The 15077-nt window shown below is 65.9% G+C and overlaps 1 protein-coding gene across 1 annotated transcript; it reads left to right on the top strand.

The window, feature by feature from the left end:
• Window positions 1–2077: 2077 nt before the first annotated feature.
• On the top strand, window positions 2078–9613 carry RTN3 (reticulon 3). The gene is made up of 7 exons (XM_054183976.1): window positions 2078–2263; window positions 7152–7359; window positions 8176–8314; window positions 8430–8499; window positions 8625–8671; window positions 8844–8902; window positions 9046–9613. The coding sequence occupies exons 1-7, from the start codon at window positions 2161–2163 to the stop codon at window positions 9089–9091; spliced, it is 672 nt and encodes a 223-aa protein (XP_054039951.1). The 5' UTR covers window positions 2078–2160; the 3' UTR covers window positions 9092–9613.
• The last annotated feature ends 5464 nt before the right edge of the window (window positions 9614–15077 follow it).

Raw genomic sequence — 15077 nt, 5'->3', positions numbered from 1 at the left:
GCCCCCGGCACGAGCCCTCGCACGCCCCGGTGAATCATTCACCTGACGGGGCAAAGTCCGTACGGGCCCCATACGGCCCCCCCCCGGGGCACCTATGGCCCCCATACGGCCCCGGACGCCCCCACGGACCAGCTGCTGCCTGGCGGCAAACTGGGAGTACTGGTTCATACTGGGGTTCTTGGGGGTGGGGGACTAAGTCTATAGGGGGTTGGTCTATAGGGGTCCCAGGTCCTGTAGGGGCTCCAGGTCCTATAGGGGCTCCCAGCCTGTATAGAGGGCTGGGGGGTGAGGGGGGGGGAATGATGCAGAGGGGTCTTAGTTCCTATAGGGGGGAGCCTGTAGGGGGTCCCAGGCCCTATGAGGGTCCCAGCCCGTATAGAGGGCTGAGAGGGGGGGAATGATGCAGAGGGGTCATGGGCCCCATAGGGGGCCTGGTCTATAGGGGTCACAGGGCCAATAGGGGCTCCCAGGTCCCATAGGGAGCCTGGTCTATAGGGGTCACAGGGCCAATAGGGGCTCCCAGGTCCCATAGGGAGCCTGGTCTATAGGGGTCACAGGGCCAATAAGGGCTCCCAGGTCCCATAGGGAGCCTGGTCTATAGGGGTCACAGGGCCAATAGGGGAGCCCCAGGCCTTATAGAAGACCCCAGCCCCCACGGAGGGGGCTTATGCAGAGGGGTCTTGGTCCCTATAGGGGGCTGGAGTCTATAGGGGGCTGGTCTATAGGGGGTCCCAAGTTCTATAGAGGGTGCCAGTGCCTATAGGGTGTCCCAGGACCTATGGGGGGCTGACAGGGGGGCTCATGCAGAGGGGTCTCGGTCCCTATAGGGTCTATAGGGGGCCCTACAGGTCGCCTAGAGCCTGGGACAGATGGGGGGGTCACGTAGGTCCCGGCCCCTATAGGGCTATAGGCGTGGGGGGAGTGTCACGTGGTCCCCGGGTCACGTGGTCCCCGGTGTCGTCGCTGCCCCCCCCCCCCCCCCAACTCACCGCGCCGCGATCGCCGCCGCTTCTCCCCGCGTCCCGGCCAGCCCCGCTGGCCCCGCCCCCCTCGTCCCCTATTGGCCAATCGCCGCCCCGCCTTCTCTCCGCCGCGCTCCGCCCCTTGCTTCTCATTGGCCCGCCCTCCCTTGCGCTCGCTCCGCTATTGGTGGGGGAGGCTGCCACTCCCACGTGGGAAAAGGCCACGCCCCTTTCCGGGGCAGGGCGCCGCGACGTCACGACGGAGCCTCCCGCGGCGCCTCCGCGGGCGCTGATTGGCCCGGGGGGAGGGGGGCGGGGCCGAAGCGGAGGAGGCAGGGCCACGTGACCGCGGGCGACCTGCCACGTGACCTATATATGTATATAGAGCCTATAGCGGCGCCTCTATGGGGGTGCTGGCACCCATAGGGTCACCTCTCCTACCCCCCCATACGGGGCGCCCTGTACAGGGGCTCGCTTCCCTATAGGGAGGTCCTATAGGGAGCTTTCTATAGGCCGCTGGCTGCTTTAGGGGCCCCCCTATAGCCCCTGTCCCCTATAGAGAGAGCACCCCTGCGACCTCCACGTCCTGCTCGGCGTGCCCTATAGATCCCCCGCTCCTTCTAAGGGGCGTCGCAGGACTCCCTCTGACCTATAGAGGACTGTAGCACCCCACGGGCCCCCAACCCCTTTAGGAGACACCCTATGGCGCTCCCCAGCCTATAGGGGACCCTACGGATGGAGTCATGTGGTGTAGGCCCCCCCCGCCCCCTTCCCTCCATGCACCTATAGGGGTCAACTATGGCCCTGTTGGACCTTGGGTGGGCAGCAAGGCCCCTCCGTGCCCTATAAGGGCCATTCTTCAGGCTCCTTTTCCCTATAGGGGACACACCATAGCCGCGGCGCGGCCGGGACTACAACTCCCGTCATGCACCGCGCCTCCGGCGCATGCGCAGGGATCACGGCGGGCCTGGCTCCGCCCCCCTCCTCCCGCGCCCGGCGCATGCGCAGGAGCGCCCGGCTGCGGCGGGGAGGGTGGCGCGGGGGCGCACGCGCGGCGCGCGGGGGGGTGGTGGTGAGCGCATGCGCAGAGCCCCGCCCCGGCCCCGCCCCGCCAGGCCCCGCCCCCCCTCAGTCGGTGCGTGGCCGCCGCCCCGCACGGACGCGCCTCGCCGGGGGCTCCGCTCCGCCGTCCGCCGCCATGGCCGACCCCGCCGCCCAGTTCCCCTTCGTCTCCTCTTCATCTTCCTCCGGTCAGCCCCAGCCCGGAGGCTGCGGGGGCGCTGGCTCCGCCTCCTGCGCCGGTAAGGGCCTGGCGGGGCCTGGAGAGGCCGCGGGGCCTGGGGTGGGGGGGCGGGCGGCAAGAGGCCTTTAGGGGGTAGGTGTGAGGTGAAGAGACCTTTCGCGGGGCGGGCATAGGGGGAAAAGGCCTATAAGGAGGCAGTTATAGGGGAAAGAGGCCTATGGGGGGCAAGTATAGGGGAATGAGGTCTATAGGGGAGCAATTGTAGGAGAAATAGGCCTATAAGAGGGCAGGTATGGGGAAAAGAGGCCTATAGGGGGAAGAGGCCTATAGGGGAGCAATTATAGGGGAAATAGGCCTATGGGGGGCAGGTATATGGGAAATAAGTCTATAGGGGAGAGATTATAGGGGAAAGGGGCTTTTGGGGGACAGATGTGAGGTGAGGAGACCTTTATAGGGGATGATATAGGGGAAGGAGGTCTATAGGGGGGCAGATATAGGGGGAAGAAGCCTTTGAGGGGCAGATATAGGGAGAAGAGGCCTATAGGGATGCAGTTATAGGGGAAATAGGCCCATAGGTGGGCGGGTACAAGAGGAATACGCCTATAAGAGGGCGGGTGTAGGGGGAAGAGGCCTATAGGGATGCAATTATAGGGGAAAGAGGCCTTTAGGGGGGAAGGTACACAGGAAATAAGTCTATAGGGGAGAGATTATAGGGGAAAGAGGCTTTTGGGGGATGGATACGAGGTGAAGAGACCTTTACAGGGGCAGATATAGGGGAAAGAGGCCTATGGGGGGCAAATATTGCAGGGAAGAGGCCTTTGGGGGGGGCAGATATAGGGAGAAGAGAACTTCGGAGGGGTAGATATAGGGGAAGGATGTCATTAGGGGGCCGATATAGGGGAAATAGACCTTTAGGGACGCAATTATAGGAGGAAGAGGCCTTGGGGGGGGCAGATGTGGGGGGAGGAAGCCTTTAAGGGGGGCAGGTATAGGGGGAAGAGGCCTTTAGGAGGACAGAAATGGGGTGGAGACGCCTTTAAGGGGCTGATATGGGAGGTAGAAGCCTTTAAGGGGGAGATATAGGGGAAAGAGGCCTTTAAGGAGGCAGATATGAGGGGAGGAGGCCTTTGGGGGGGGCAGATATAGGCGGAAGAGGCCTATGGGGGGCAGGTATAGGCGGAAGAGGCCTATAGGGGGGCAGGTATAGGGGGAAGAGACCTATAGGGGGCAGGTATGGGAGGCAGAAGCCTTTAAGGGGCAGTTATAGGGGGATGAGGTCTTTGGGGGGGACAGATATGGGGGGAAGGGGCGCACCCGGTCCCGTATCCTGCAGAAATGGGGGGGAAAACTCCCAGAAAAGGAGCTGTTGATGTTTTGGGGTGTTGTTGGGTGGTCGGGCTGCTCCGTCCGTCCGCCCCCAGCGCGTGAGGTGGGGGGTCCCTGGCATTTTGGGGGGTCATTTCGCCTTCCCCCCCCGACACCCCTAGGAGCACCCCCCACACACACAATGTCAGCGCTTGTTCCAACTTTGCGATTGCGGCCGGCACACCCTGATTCCCCTGATTTCACCCCAATTTTCACAGCTGGATGCCACAGAGCCCCAAAGCCCTGCGGTTTCACCCCAAATATCACCCTCCGTGAGGTTGGGGGGAGCTTCCCTGGGGGTCCGGCGTCGAGTCGGGGGGAAGGTGGAGATTTCGGGGTGACCTGACACCGTCCGTGCTCTGGTTGTTGTCACCCGGCGGGGACAACTGCTGCGATGGAACCCCACCCCGAACAGCGTGACCTGGCTGGGGAAAATGGGGTAAAAACCCCCCAAATTTGGTCAAAACCAGAATTCGCCTGAGGGTCTCGCGTTGGAGAGGCGGCGGCGGGTGACACAACATCACCCCGAAAAGGGGAAGCTGGAGGAAACCCTGTTCCCCCTCCGCGGTACAACCGGGTACCCCAAACCCCCCCCAGGGACCCCCAGTTTTGTGGCTGGGGGGGGGAACGATAACACCGGGGATGACTGAAACCACCGGCACCTGACACCCCCCGGTTTGGGGTAAAACCCTGTGGAAAAGGGTACGTAGACTCCAACTGTGGGGGTTTGGGGGTGCTCAAGCCACCACCACCCCCCCCATCTGCCCGTTTTCGGGGTGAAGAGGCAGCGATCGGTCTCATTTTTGGGTGATTTCACCCCCAAAAATGCATCATCACCCCAAAAAGATGCTGGATGCGCCGGGATGAAGTCTTGCTGCGTCGAAGCAAAACACACATGCCCCCCCCGCCTGCTTTCTGGGGGAGGGGTAAGCACCCCGGTGGGTTTTGGGGGGGGTGGGGGGGATTTTGGGGGGCACCCCCGCGGCGTCGAGCTCTCACCCTCTGTGTTTTCTTGCAGATCCCCCCGCTTCTTCCTCCTCCTCCCAGCCTGTCTCTCTCTTTGCGGCTTCACCAGGCAAGTCTCCCCCCCCCTCACCACTGTCCTGCGCCCCCCCAGGAAGAAAAATGTCGGCGGGGGGAGGGAGGGAAGGCTGTAACCCTAAAAATGTCCCCCTGGATTTAGGGGGGGTGACCCCGATGCTGCTGCACTCCCCCGCTTTTGGGGGGGGCTTCACCTGTGGCTCATTTTGGGGGGACAAAGAGGTCCTGAGACCCCCCCCTAAAACGGCGGCTGAGGCCGGGAGGGGGGGCCCCCACCCCCAGTTACAGCCTTGTCGATGCTTTAAGACCCGTCAAAAATAGACATTTTTCTTTCGCTCTTTTTTTCCTGCTTATTAACACAATTTCTTCTCCCTTTTTCTGGGCGAGCGCCCGCCCCACAGCTTTGCCCCCCCTCTGCCCCATGGCTGTGCCCCCCCCTCCCCGCCTCTGCCCCACGGCTGCTGTTCCCGCTTTGCACGGCCCCCCCCCCCCCCCACCTTGCTGCTGCTCATCTGGCTGAGGAGGAATTCGCCGTTTCTCGTTGTTTGGCCTCAAAAAAACAACCCCCCCACGACCCGCCTGCGCCCGCGTCCCACCCGCCGCCGTCTGTGTCTTGTGTGCGACCCCCCCGCCTGGATCCGGCCCCCAAATTGGGGGGGAGGGGGGGGAGGTGAGGAACCCCTAAACCCCCCTCCCAGCTCTGGAGGACCCAAAATCCCTCCGTCTTGGCCCAAAGTGAATGGGCGGGGGAGGGCGTCCCATGTCTTCGGTGCGGGGGGGGGGGGGAAGTGAGGAGCCCCCAAACGCCCCTCCCAGCCCTGGAGGACCCAAAATCCCCCTGTCTTGTCCCAAAGTGGGGGTGGGGGTGGGGGGGTGGCGCTGAATCCTGCCCCCCTGCCTTCTTACTCAGGCCCTAATCCGGGTGTTTTTAGCCCCAAATTGAGGTCCCCAACGGGACACCCCCATTCCTGGTGCCAAACCCGCAGGTTTTGGGGTGTATTTTTGCGGGGGGGGGTGGGGGGGGTGGAAGCGTCTGACTGTTCGCGCCGCCATGGGACCTGCTCGCCCCTCCCGCCCCCCCCAGCATGGCCACGCCGGGGGGGGGGACCCCAAAACACCGCTTGGGGTGCAGCTGGGTGCATGGCGGCCCCCCCATGCATGCTGCGCCCCCCCCCAAAAAATCCCCCCTCCACGCGCCTGACTCTCTCCCCTCTCTCCGGCCCCAGCGGCCACCGAAGCGGCACCTGGGGGGCGAGGAGGTCAGGGAGCCTTCCTCCCCCCCGCCGCCTCCTCCGCCGCCGCCGCCTCTTCTTCCTCCTCGGGGGGGCCCCCCCAAAAAGAACCGGATTCCCCTGAATCGCCCTTCGAGGTCGTGCCGGATCGCGCCGCCTTCGACCGGGAATTCGGCCCGGCGGCGGCGCTGCTGGGGGAGCGCGAGGTGCTGAGCCAAATCCCCGAGGATCGCGTCTGCGACTTCCCGGCCAAACCCCGCGGCACCACCCGGCGTCACCGGCGGCGTCACCCCCAAGGTCCCCACCGCCTTGTGCCGGCAACCGTCCGGCACCGCCGCCGCGCTGGAAGAGGTGTCCAAGTGCGTGCGGGAGATGCACACTTTCACCAGTGAGTTGCTCAACTGGGATTTGGTGGAGCGGAACGGCGGCAACGGCATCGCCGGTGACATCGGCGGCAGCGCCAACGCCGAAGCCGACAGCTCCGGCGACTCCGACGACACCGTCATCGAGGAAGCCCCCGTTGAGGAGCCCCCCCCGGAGGAACCCCCCATCGCCGTCCCCCGGCACCGTGTCACCGCCGGCGTCACCGGCGTCACCGCGCCGCCCCCCCTTCCCGAAACGCGCCCCCCCCCCCGCCGCCGCCGCCACCACCCGGGACTGGGAGGAGGAGCGGCTGACCCTGCGGGCGCTGCGGGAATTGGGGGAACCCCCCAGGGACACCCCCAAACCCCCCGGGGACCCGGCTCGACCCCCCCCGGGGACCCAGCTCCTCCCCCGCCTGGCAGGTAAAACCCCCCAAAAAAGATGATTTTTTTTTTACCCCAAAAATGCCGCCGCCCACCGCAGAGACACCCCAAAAATAGCAGGTTTGAGGGGGGTTCAGCTGGACCCCCCCAAAAAAAAAGGGGGAGGCGGTAAAAAGAGGGGTCACCCCAGAATGCTGCTGGGGGTCGCGGGTAGAGCCCCGCGTCTGCCTCTTGTTTTGCTGCAAAAAAGGGGGATTTCTGGCAAAACCCGCCGCCACACTGGGGGGAGGGGTTAATTAACACCCGTTTGTAATTAGGGTGGGGCTGGGTTAATTAACGCCGGTGTCGGATGGATGCGGGGGGGTGGGGGGGTGGGTACGGGGATGGCGCCGGATTCATTTTGGGGCAAATCATGGCGAATCGAGAGACGCAGCCGTCGGGCGAGGACGCAACCGGCTGGGATGGGGATGGTGGGGCCGGGGCGGGGGGGGGATGCTGTGTGCCCTGTGTCACCCCCCCCCTCTTTGTCACCTCTTGTGCGTGTCTTCCCCCCCCCCAACAGTCCACGACCTCCTCTTCTGGCGGGACGTGAAGAAGACGGGGCTCGTCTTCGGCGCCAGCCTCCTCCTCCTCCTCTCCCTGGCCACCTTCAGCGCCGTCAGCGTGGTGGCCCACCTGGCCCTGGCCCTGCTCTCCGTCACCATCAGCCTCCGCGTCTACAAAGCCGTCGTCCAGGCCGTCCAGAAGTCCGAAGAGGGGCACCCCTTTCGGTGAGGGGGTTATTTTGGGTGTCCCCCCCCCCTATTTTTTTAGGGGGGGAGGTGAGGGGTGTTGGGGACGCCCCTGGGGGACCTGTGTCTGGGTGATGGCGCTCTGTGGCCCGGCCGCTCTTTCCCCCTCTGCAGGATGGATGAAGATTTTTGGGGGCGAGTTTAGGGCGTAAAGGGGGATTTTGGGGCATAAGGGAGGGATTTTGGGCCCACCCACCCATTTTCTGGGGGGGTGTGAAGGGTGTTGGGGACACCACCCCCCCCCCCCCTCCCCTGGGGACGGTGTCTGGGTGATGCGCTCGGTGGCTCGGCCGTTCTTTCCCCCTCTGTGGGCTGGATGAAGGTTTTGGGGGCGAGTTTAGGGTGTAGAGGAGGATTTTGGGGGGCAGGGGGGAAATTCTGGGCCCCCCCCATTTTTTTGGGGGGGGGTGTGATGGGTGTTGGGGACACCCCTGGGGACAGTGGCTGGGTGATGCACTCGACGACCCGGCCACTCTTTCCCCCTCTGCAGGATGGCTGAAGATTTTGGGGGGGGGCAGTTTAGGGTGTAGAGGAGGATTTTTGGGTGCAGGGGGGGATTTTGGGCTCCCCCCATTTATTGGGGGGTGGGTTTTGGGGTGCCCTCCCCCATCTCAGAGCTCACCTGGAGCTGGACTTGACCTTGTCCCCTGAGACCTTCCAGGTTCTGGGGTGCGGGGGGGGGGGGGGATTTTGGGGCTCAATGTTGGGGGGGGGTGCTGGGGGGGATTTTGGGGTGCAAGGGGAATTTTGGGGTACCCCCCCCCTCACCTGCCTGTGTGTCCCCCACCCCCCCAGGGCTTACCTGGAGCTGGACTTGACCTTGTCACCCGAGACCTTCCAGGCTCATGCCACCACCGTCGCCCTCCACCTCAACCGGGCGCTGCGGTTCCTCCTCCGCCTCTTCCTGGTGGAGGATCTGGTGGATTCCCTGAAGGTAAGGAGCCTTCCTCCCCCCTCTCTTCCTCCTCCTCACCCTCCTCTTCCCCCGCCCCGAGATCCCCCCAAAAACGCTCCTCTTATCTCCCCCCCCCCCCTCCCCTGCCCCGCAGCTGGCCGTGGTGATGTGGCTGCTGACCTCCGTGGGAGCCGTCTTCAACGGCATCACCCTCCTCATCCTCGGTAAGAACTGGGCTTTACCCTGCCCCCCCCTTAAAATAACCCCCCAAAATTATAATTTTAGGGGTCTTGACCCCCAAAAAATAACACACAGGGGGGGTTTACCCCCCCCCACCGTCTCTCTACAGCCGAGCTGTTGGCCTTCACCCTCCCGCCCCTCTACGAGAAGTACAAGGTGAGCCCTAAAATCAAGAGGAGGCCGCCCCAAAAATAAAGGGGGCAGCTCCGCAATAGAGGGGGTAGCCCAAAGAAAGAGGAGGCCACCCCCCCAAAATAGGGGGGGCACCCTCAAAATTGGGGAGGGCACCCCCTAAAGCCCCCTTCCCCCCCTCCCCCCCCCAAACCAGGTGCAGATCGATCACTACGTGGGCATCGCCCGCCGCCAGACCAAGGACCTCGTGGCCAAGTAAGTGACGATGGGGCCCCCCCCCCAAATCCCTGGGGCCCCCCCATATTGCCGTGGGCCCCCCCACATTGCTGCACGCCCCCCCCCCCCCCCAAATCACCAGGCACTCACCCCCCACTCTCACCTCTCTCCTCTCCCTGTAGGATCCAGGCGAAGCTCCCGGGTCTGGCCAAGAAGAAGCCGGAATAAAACCCCGGGGGGTGGTGGGGAAATATCGGGGTAACCCCCCCGAGCTCTTCAGCCCCCCCAAACTCTATTCCCCCCCCCTCAAGCTCGTAGCCCCCCCCTCATCTCTCACAGTGGCGTCCATCTGTTCTTCCCCCCCCCCCCTCCCCCCCCCAGCCTTGGACTTGGCCTCTCCTATGGCGCTACCCGGGGGGGGGGCTGCACCCCAAAAGCCCCCTCCTGCTCCCCCCGGGGGGGGGTTTCCCACCCTCCCAGCTCGTTTCTCTCCCCCCCCCCCCCCCTTTTATTTTTTTTTAACGTTGATTGAGGTGAAATGTCTGTAACTGCTGTAAATTGAGGGGGGGGGGGGAGGGGGGCAAAGCCCCTTGAGCGGGGGCTCAGCCTCCTCCCGCAGCCCCCCCCAAACCGCACTGCGCGCCCCCCCCTCCTCGCCCCCCCCCCCCTAATCCGGGGGGGGGGACACATGGGGACACAACCCCCTCATCCACCCGCGGGGATGCGGCATCAATAAAACACCGCGACGGACGCCTCCGCCCCCCCCGCTTTGTGCCGATGTCCCCCTACAATGTCCCCATGTCCCCCCCCCATAACATCCCCATATGCCCCCCGCAATGTCCCCAGTTGTGTCCCCCCCGGTGTCGCTCCACGGGGCCTCCAGGAACAGGTTTATTGAGGGGTGTCACGTACAAAAAGGGGGGGGGGGGGACACACACGCATAAATAGGGTGACACCGGGGGGGGGGGGGGGAAGAGCGGTGACACCATAGGGGGGGTCGTTGGGGACGGGGGACACCATCGAGGCGACCCATAGGTGCCACCTCTGAGGGGTGGGGGGGCACTGGTGATACTGGGGGGGGGGGGGGGCTGGGGGGGGGTCTCTGTCACCCCCCCCCGTGCCTCAGTTCCCCCCCCCCCCCCCCCCCAGTGTCACCATCCCCTGGGGGGATCAGGCGGTGCAGGCGGGGGGGGGCCCCAGAGTGCAGGGAGAAGAGGGGGGGGCTGCGGCGGCCACAGCCCCCCGGGGGGGCCCCTCCTTGTTCCCCCCCTCCGGCGGCTGCTTCGGCCTCGGCTGCTTCATCCTCCTCCTCCTCGGCGGGGCTGGGGGGCTGCGGGGCTGGGAGACAGCGGGGACAGCCCTGTTCCCCCCCCTGGCCTGGCCCTGGGTGGGGACATGCTCGGGCCCCCCCCACGGTGGCCCCGTGGGCCCAAACCCCCCAGTGTCTCCGTGTGTCCCCAGTGTCCCTGTGTCCCCACACCCCCCAGTATTCCCAGTGTCCCCATGTCCGCACACCCCCCAGCATCCCCATTTACCCCCAGTGTCCCCGTGTCCCCACACCCCCAGTGTCCCCATGTACCCCCAGTGTCCCCGTGTCCCCACACCCCCAGTGTCCCCATGTCCCCACAGCCACCAGTATCCCCCTTTACCCCCAGTGTCCCCATGTCCCCACATCCCCAGTGTCCCCATGTACCCCCAGTGTCCCCTTGTCCCCACACCCCCCGCATCCGCAGTGTCCCCGTGTCCCCACAGCCACCAGTATCCCCCTTTACCCCCAGTGTCCCCGTGTACCCCCAGTGTCCCCGTGTCCCCACACCCCCAGTGTCCCCAGTGTCCCCATGTCCCCACAGCCACTAGTATCCCCCTTTACCCCCCGTGTCCCCCCAGCCCCCTGCATCCCCATTTACCCCCAGTGTCCCCACGCCCCCCAGCATCCCCGGTGTCCCCACACCCCCCGGTGTCCCCGCACCCCCCCGGCGTCCCCGCGTCCCCACCCTGCTCTCACCGTGTGGCCCGCGGCTGTCCCCGGCCAGCGGTCCCCGGCAGGCGCGCAGCAGGGCGCCGCGCTGGGCTGTCCCCAGGCAGAGGGTGGCCGGGTGGGCGGCCAGCGCGTGGCGGCGGATGTCCCCGAGGTGCAGCGAGGGCAGGGCGCGGGCGCAGAGGAGGCACCGCAGCCGGTTCCCCCCGGCCTCCAGGTCCAGCAGCAGCTCGGCCCGAAGCCACCCCCGCAGCGAGTCCCCCCCGGGGCGTCCCCTCGTCACCCCCGCCCCCGAGGGGGACGCTTTGCCGCCTCGCGGGGACGGGGGACGAGGGCAGCCCCGACGGCGGGGATGGGCGGGGGACGGCGAGCCTGCAGGGGGGGGCGGCAGCCTCAGCGCGGGGACTTGGGGGGGGACACCTTGGGGACAACGTGGGGGATGTATTTGGGACGCCTTGGGGACAAGGGGACACTTTGGGAATGTGGGGGGGTGGATTGGGGACACCTTGGGGACAAGGGGACACTTTGGGAATGTGGGGGATAGATTGGGGACACCTTGGGGACAAGGGGACACTTTGGGAATGTGGGGGGGGTAGATTGGGGACACCTTGGGGACATGCAGGGGCAGGACAGGGACGCTGGGAATGAGGGGGGATGTATTGAGGACACTTTGGGAATAGGATGACACCTTGGGGACAAGGGGGGATGCACTGGGGACACCTTGGGGGTGTTGGGGAGACCTTGGGGGTGTTGGGGACACCTTGGGAATGTGGAGGGATGCATTGGGGACAGGACAGGGACACCTTGGGGGCAAGGGAACACCTTGGGGACACCTTGGGAATATGTGGGGATACACTGGGGACGCCCTGGGGACAGGGGGACACCTTGGGGGCATCGGGGACACTTTGGGGGACACCTCGGGCATGTGGGGGGATGCACCGGGGACATTGGGGACACGGGGGAGGGGGCAGGGGCGTCAGGGATGCGTTGGGGGCGTCGGGGCCAAGGGGACACCGTGGGGGTGTCGGGGACAAGGGGACACGATGGACACACGGAGCTCGGTGTCCCCGGAGCAGGGGCGGGGCCAAACAGCGGTAGGGGCGGGGCTTTGGGGAGGGGCGTGGTTAATGGGGGCGTGGCCTAAACAAGCCCGGCGCGTTTGGGGGCGAGGCTTAGGACACGTGGGGGGTGGGCGGGGCCTGTCAACCCGCGGGGCGGAGCTTCTCTTAAAGGGGCAACGGGGGGATTTAAAAAGGGAGCAGGCTCCGGTCAATAAGAGGCGCGGCCCGCTTTAAGGGGGCGTGGCCAATGCAGAAGGGGCGTGGCTCAGATAAAGGGCGAGTGCCCTGCGTTACTGGCCCCACGTGGAAGGGGGCGTGGTCACATTAAAAGGGGCGTGGTTTCTGGACGGGGCTGTCTTAAAGGGGCGTGGTCACGTTTAAAAGGGGGCGTGACCCAGCTTTAGGGGTGGGCCACAATGAAAGGGGTGTGGCTCTGCTTAAAGGGGGTGTGGGCCATGGGGGCGCCCCACATTAAAGGAGGCGTGGCCACATTTAAAGGGGGCATGGCCCAGCTTTAGGGGTGGGCCCACATTAAAGGGCCCCACATTAAAGGAGGCGTGACCACATTTAAAGGGGATCGGCTCGGCTTTGGGGGGGGGGGGGTCCACCTTAAAGGGGGCGTGGCCATATTTAAAGGGGGCAAGGCCCAGCTTTATGGGGGGCCCACATGGGGGTCCCCGCACCAAGGGGTCCCCACCGCCGCCCCCGTACCTGTCCCGCGGCCGCCGGCGGGGGGTGCGTCGGGGTGGGGGTGGAGGCCCAGGTGGGCGTCCCAGGAGCGGAGGACGAGCTGCTTCTCCCGGGGTCCCCAGGCACCGGAATAGGGGTGTTTCTGTCGGATGTGGCGCTTGATGGTGCTGAGCTTGAGGGTGGCCAAGGCGCTGCCGCAGACCATGCAGAGCATCCCGTGCCGCGCCGCGTTGAATTCCATCAGGTACTCGGCTCGCCAGCGCTCGTGGTAATACCGTCGGTGATCCCGCCCCGGGATACGGCTCCGACCCGGCCGCGACGCTCGAGCTTCGCAGTGGTCCGAGCTCCGGCGGCCTCCCCGCGGCCCCGGCTCTGGCGGGGAGGCTGGGGGGGGATGGGGGAGGATGGGATTGGGGGGGGGGGGGGGGTTAGGGGGTCGGAGGGATGGAAGGGTCTTGGGGGATTGGGGGATGGGGGAGTCCAAGGAATTGGGGGGGGCTCCAGGGATGGGGGGACTCAGCTAAGGGGGTCTGCAGGGATGAGGAGGTCTCTGGGGGTCCCTGGTGATGGGGGAGACACGCTTATGGGGGGACTCAGGGATAGCAAGGCCTCAGGGGTGTCGCTTATGGGGGTCTCCAGTGATGGGGGGCCCTTGGATGGGGGATTTGGGTGTCCTTGGGGATAGCAAGGCCTAGGGGGGGCACTTATTGGGGTCTCCAGTGTTGGGGGGGCTTTTGGGGGTCCTCAGGGATAGCAAGGCCTCAGGGGGGTCACTTATGGGGGTCCCCAGTGATGGGGGGCCCTTGTGGGGGGCCTTTGGGGGTCCTTGGGTATAGCAGAGCCTGAAAGGACCCACTTGGGGAGGGGGCTTTTGGGGTCCCGGGGGGACACACCCCAATATGGGGGTCTTGGGGAACCCTATGGAGGGTGGGTTGGGGGTCTCAGCCCTGCTCGGCGGGGGGGGGACACGGCCCCAGGGGTGACCCCAAATTAGGGGGATCTGGGGAGGGGGGGGGAGGGACATGAGGAGAGTGGGGGCTCTGGAAGGAGAAAGGGGGGCTCTTAAAGGGGCAGCGCCCCTCAAGGGGCGGGGCTTGTAATGGGGTATTGAAAAGGGGTGGGGCTTGTCAGAGGGGGGAGGGGCATGGTCAAAGAGGGTGGGGGCATCTTAAAGGGGCAGCAGCACCTTAAAGGCACCGGGGCATCCCAGATCGGATGGGGGCATCTTAAAGGGACAGGGACACCCTAAAGTGACAGGGACATCCCAAATCGGATAGGGGGATCTTAAAGGGACAGGAGCGTTGTAAAGGGACAGGGGCGTCCTAAATTGGATGGGGGCATCTTAAAGGGACAGGGACACCTTAAAGGGACAGGGACATCTTAAATGGATGGGGGCATCTTAAAGGGACAGGGACACCCTGAAGCAATGGGGACATCCCAAATTGGATGGGGGCATCTTAAAGGGACAGGGACACCCTAGAGGATGACAGGAGATGGCAAAGGGCCGGGGACACCCCCAGGGCCGGGGGCATCTTAAAGGGCCAGCACCACTCCCATTGTGAGCCGAGGGGGAGCCCGGCTCCCTCTCCACTGGGGGCGGGGGGGGGTGTCTTCTTAAAGGGCCCGCACCCCCCCCCCCCCCCAATTTCCCCCCCATCCCCACCGCGTCGGTGCTCACCTGGGCCGTCGGGGTGCGGGAGAGGGGCCGGGTCGGGGCGGGGGTTCGGGGGCTCCATGGCGGGGCCCGGGGCGGCGGCGGCGGCGGCGGGCAGGGTCCGGCCGGGGTGGGGACGCCGCCGTGGGGCCCCTGGGGCTCCTTTAAGGGCTCCTGGGTAAATTTAAAGGGGCCGTGCGCCTTTCCCATCCCCCCCCACCCCCGACCCCCCCCCCCCTCCTTTCTCCAGGCCGCCCCGCCTCGCGGCGGGGGGCTGCAGTGGGGGGCGATGAGCTGCCATCCGGTCTCAGCCCACCTCCCCTCCCCCAAAAAGCGCACCCCCCCAAAAAAAAGATGTTAATGGGGGGGGTATCCCCCCGGAGGGGGAGCCCCTGGGTGGTCCCCTCCCCCATGCAGCCCCCTCCCCATGCCTGCCCCCCCTCCCCGCAGCATCACCCCGGGGTCCCCGGGCATATGGGGCACCGGAGGAGCCACCGCCATCCCCTCCCCCCCACATCCCCGGGCTGGCCCCGCCCTTTTGGTCCAGCGAGGGCGTGGCCTGGGCGTGGCGACCACACCCACCCTGCGGGGAGGGGGCGTGGCTTCCCCAGATGGCCCCGCCCCCTCCCATTGGCTTGTGTCCCCCGCCCCGCTCCAGGACCAGTCCCCCCGCCCAGTGGTCCCAGTACCCCCCCCCAATTGCAGCCAGGGAACCCCACGTCCAGGCCCCCTCCCGCCTCCTCCAGTGCCCGGGGAGGACCCAGGCGTCCGGGAGCATCCCCCCCCGCCCCGCAAAAAAAAGAGGGCCCCCCCAGCCCCCCTTGGGGCGGC

This window comes from Rissa tridactyla, chromosome 29 (genome assembly GCF_028500815.1).
Source record: "Rissa tridactyla isolate bRisTri1 chromosome 29, bRisTri1.patW.cur.20221130, whole genome shotgun sequence".
Lineage (NCBI taxonomy): Eukaryota > Metazoa > Chordata > Aves > Charadriiformes > Laridae > Rissa > Rissa tridactyla.
Note: the sequence above shows the minus strand (reverse complement) of the source record. Positions and strands in the feature narration are given on the sequence as shown.

What these genes read in the sequence shown, in the direction of transcription:
- RTN3 (XM_054183976.1), top strand. Translation starts at nt 2,161, where the DNA reads ATGGCCGACCCCGCCGCCCAGTTCCCCTTCGTCTCCTCTTCATCTTCC. An exon ending in GAAGAGGGGCACCCCTTTCG is followed by an intron (nt 7,360 to 8,175) that starts GTGAGGGGGTTA and finishes CCACCCCCCCAG; the next exon opens with GGCTTACCTGGAGCTGGACT. An exon ending in ATCTGGTGGATTCCCTGAAG is followed by an intron (nt 8,315 to 8,429) that starts GTAAGGAGCCTT and finishes CCTGCCCCGCAG; the next exon opens with CTGGCCGTGGTGATGTGGCT.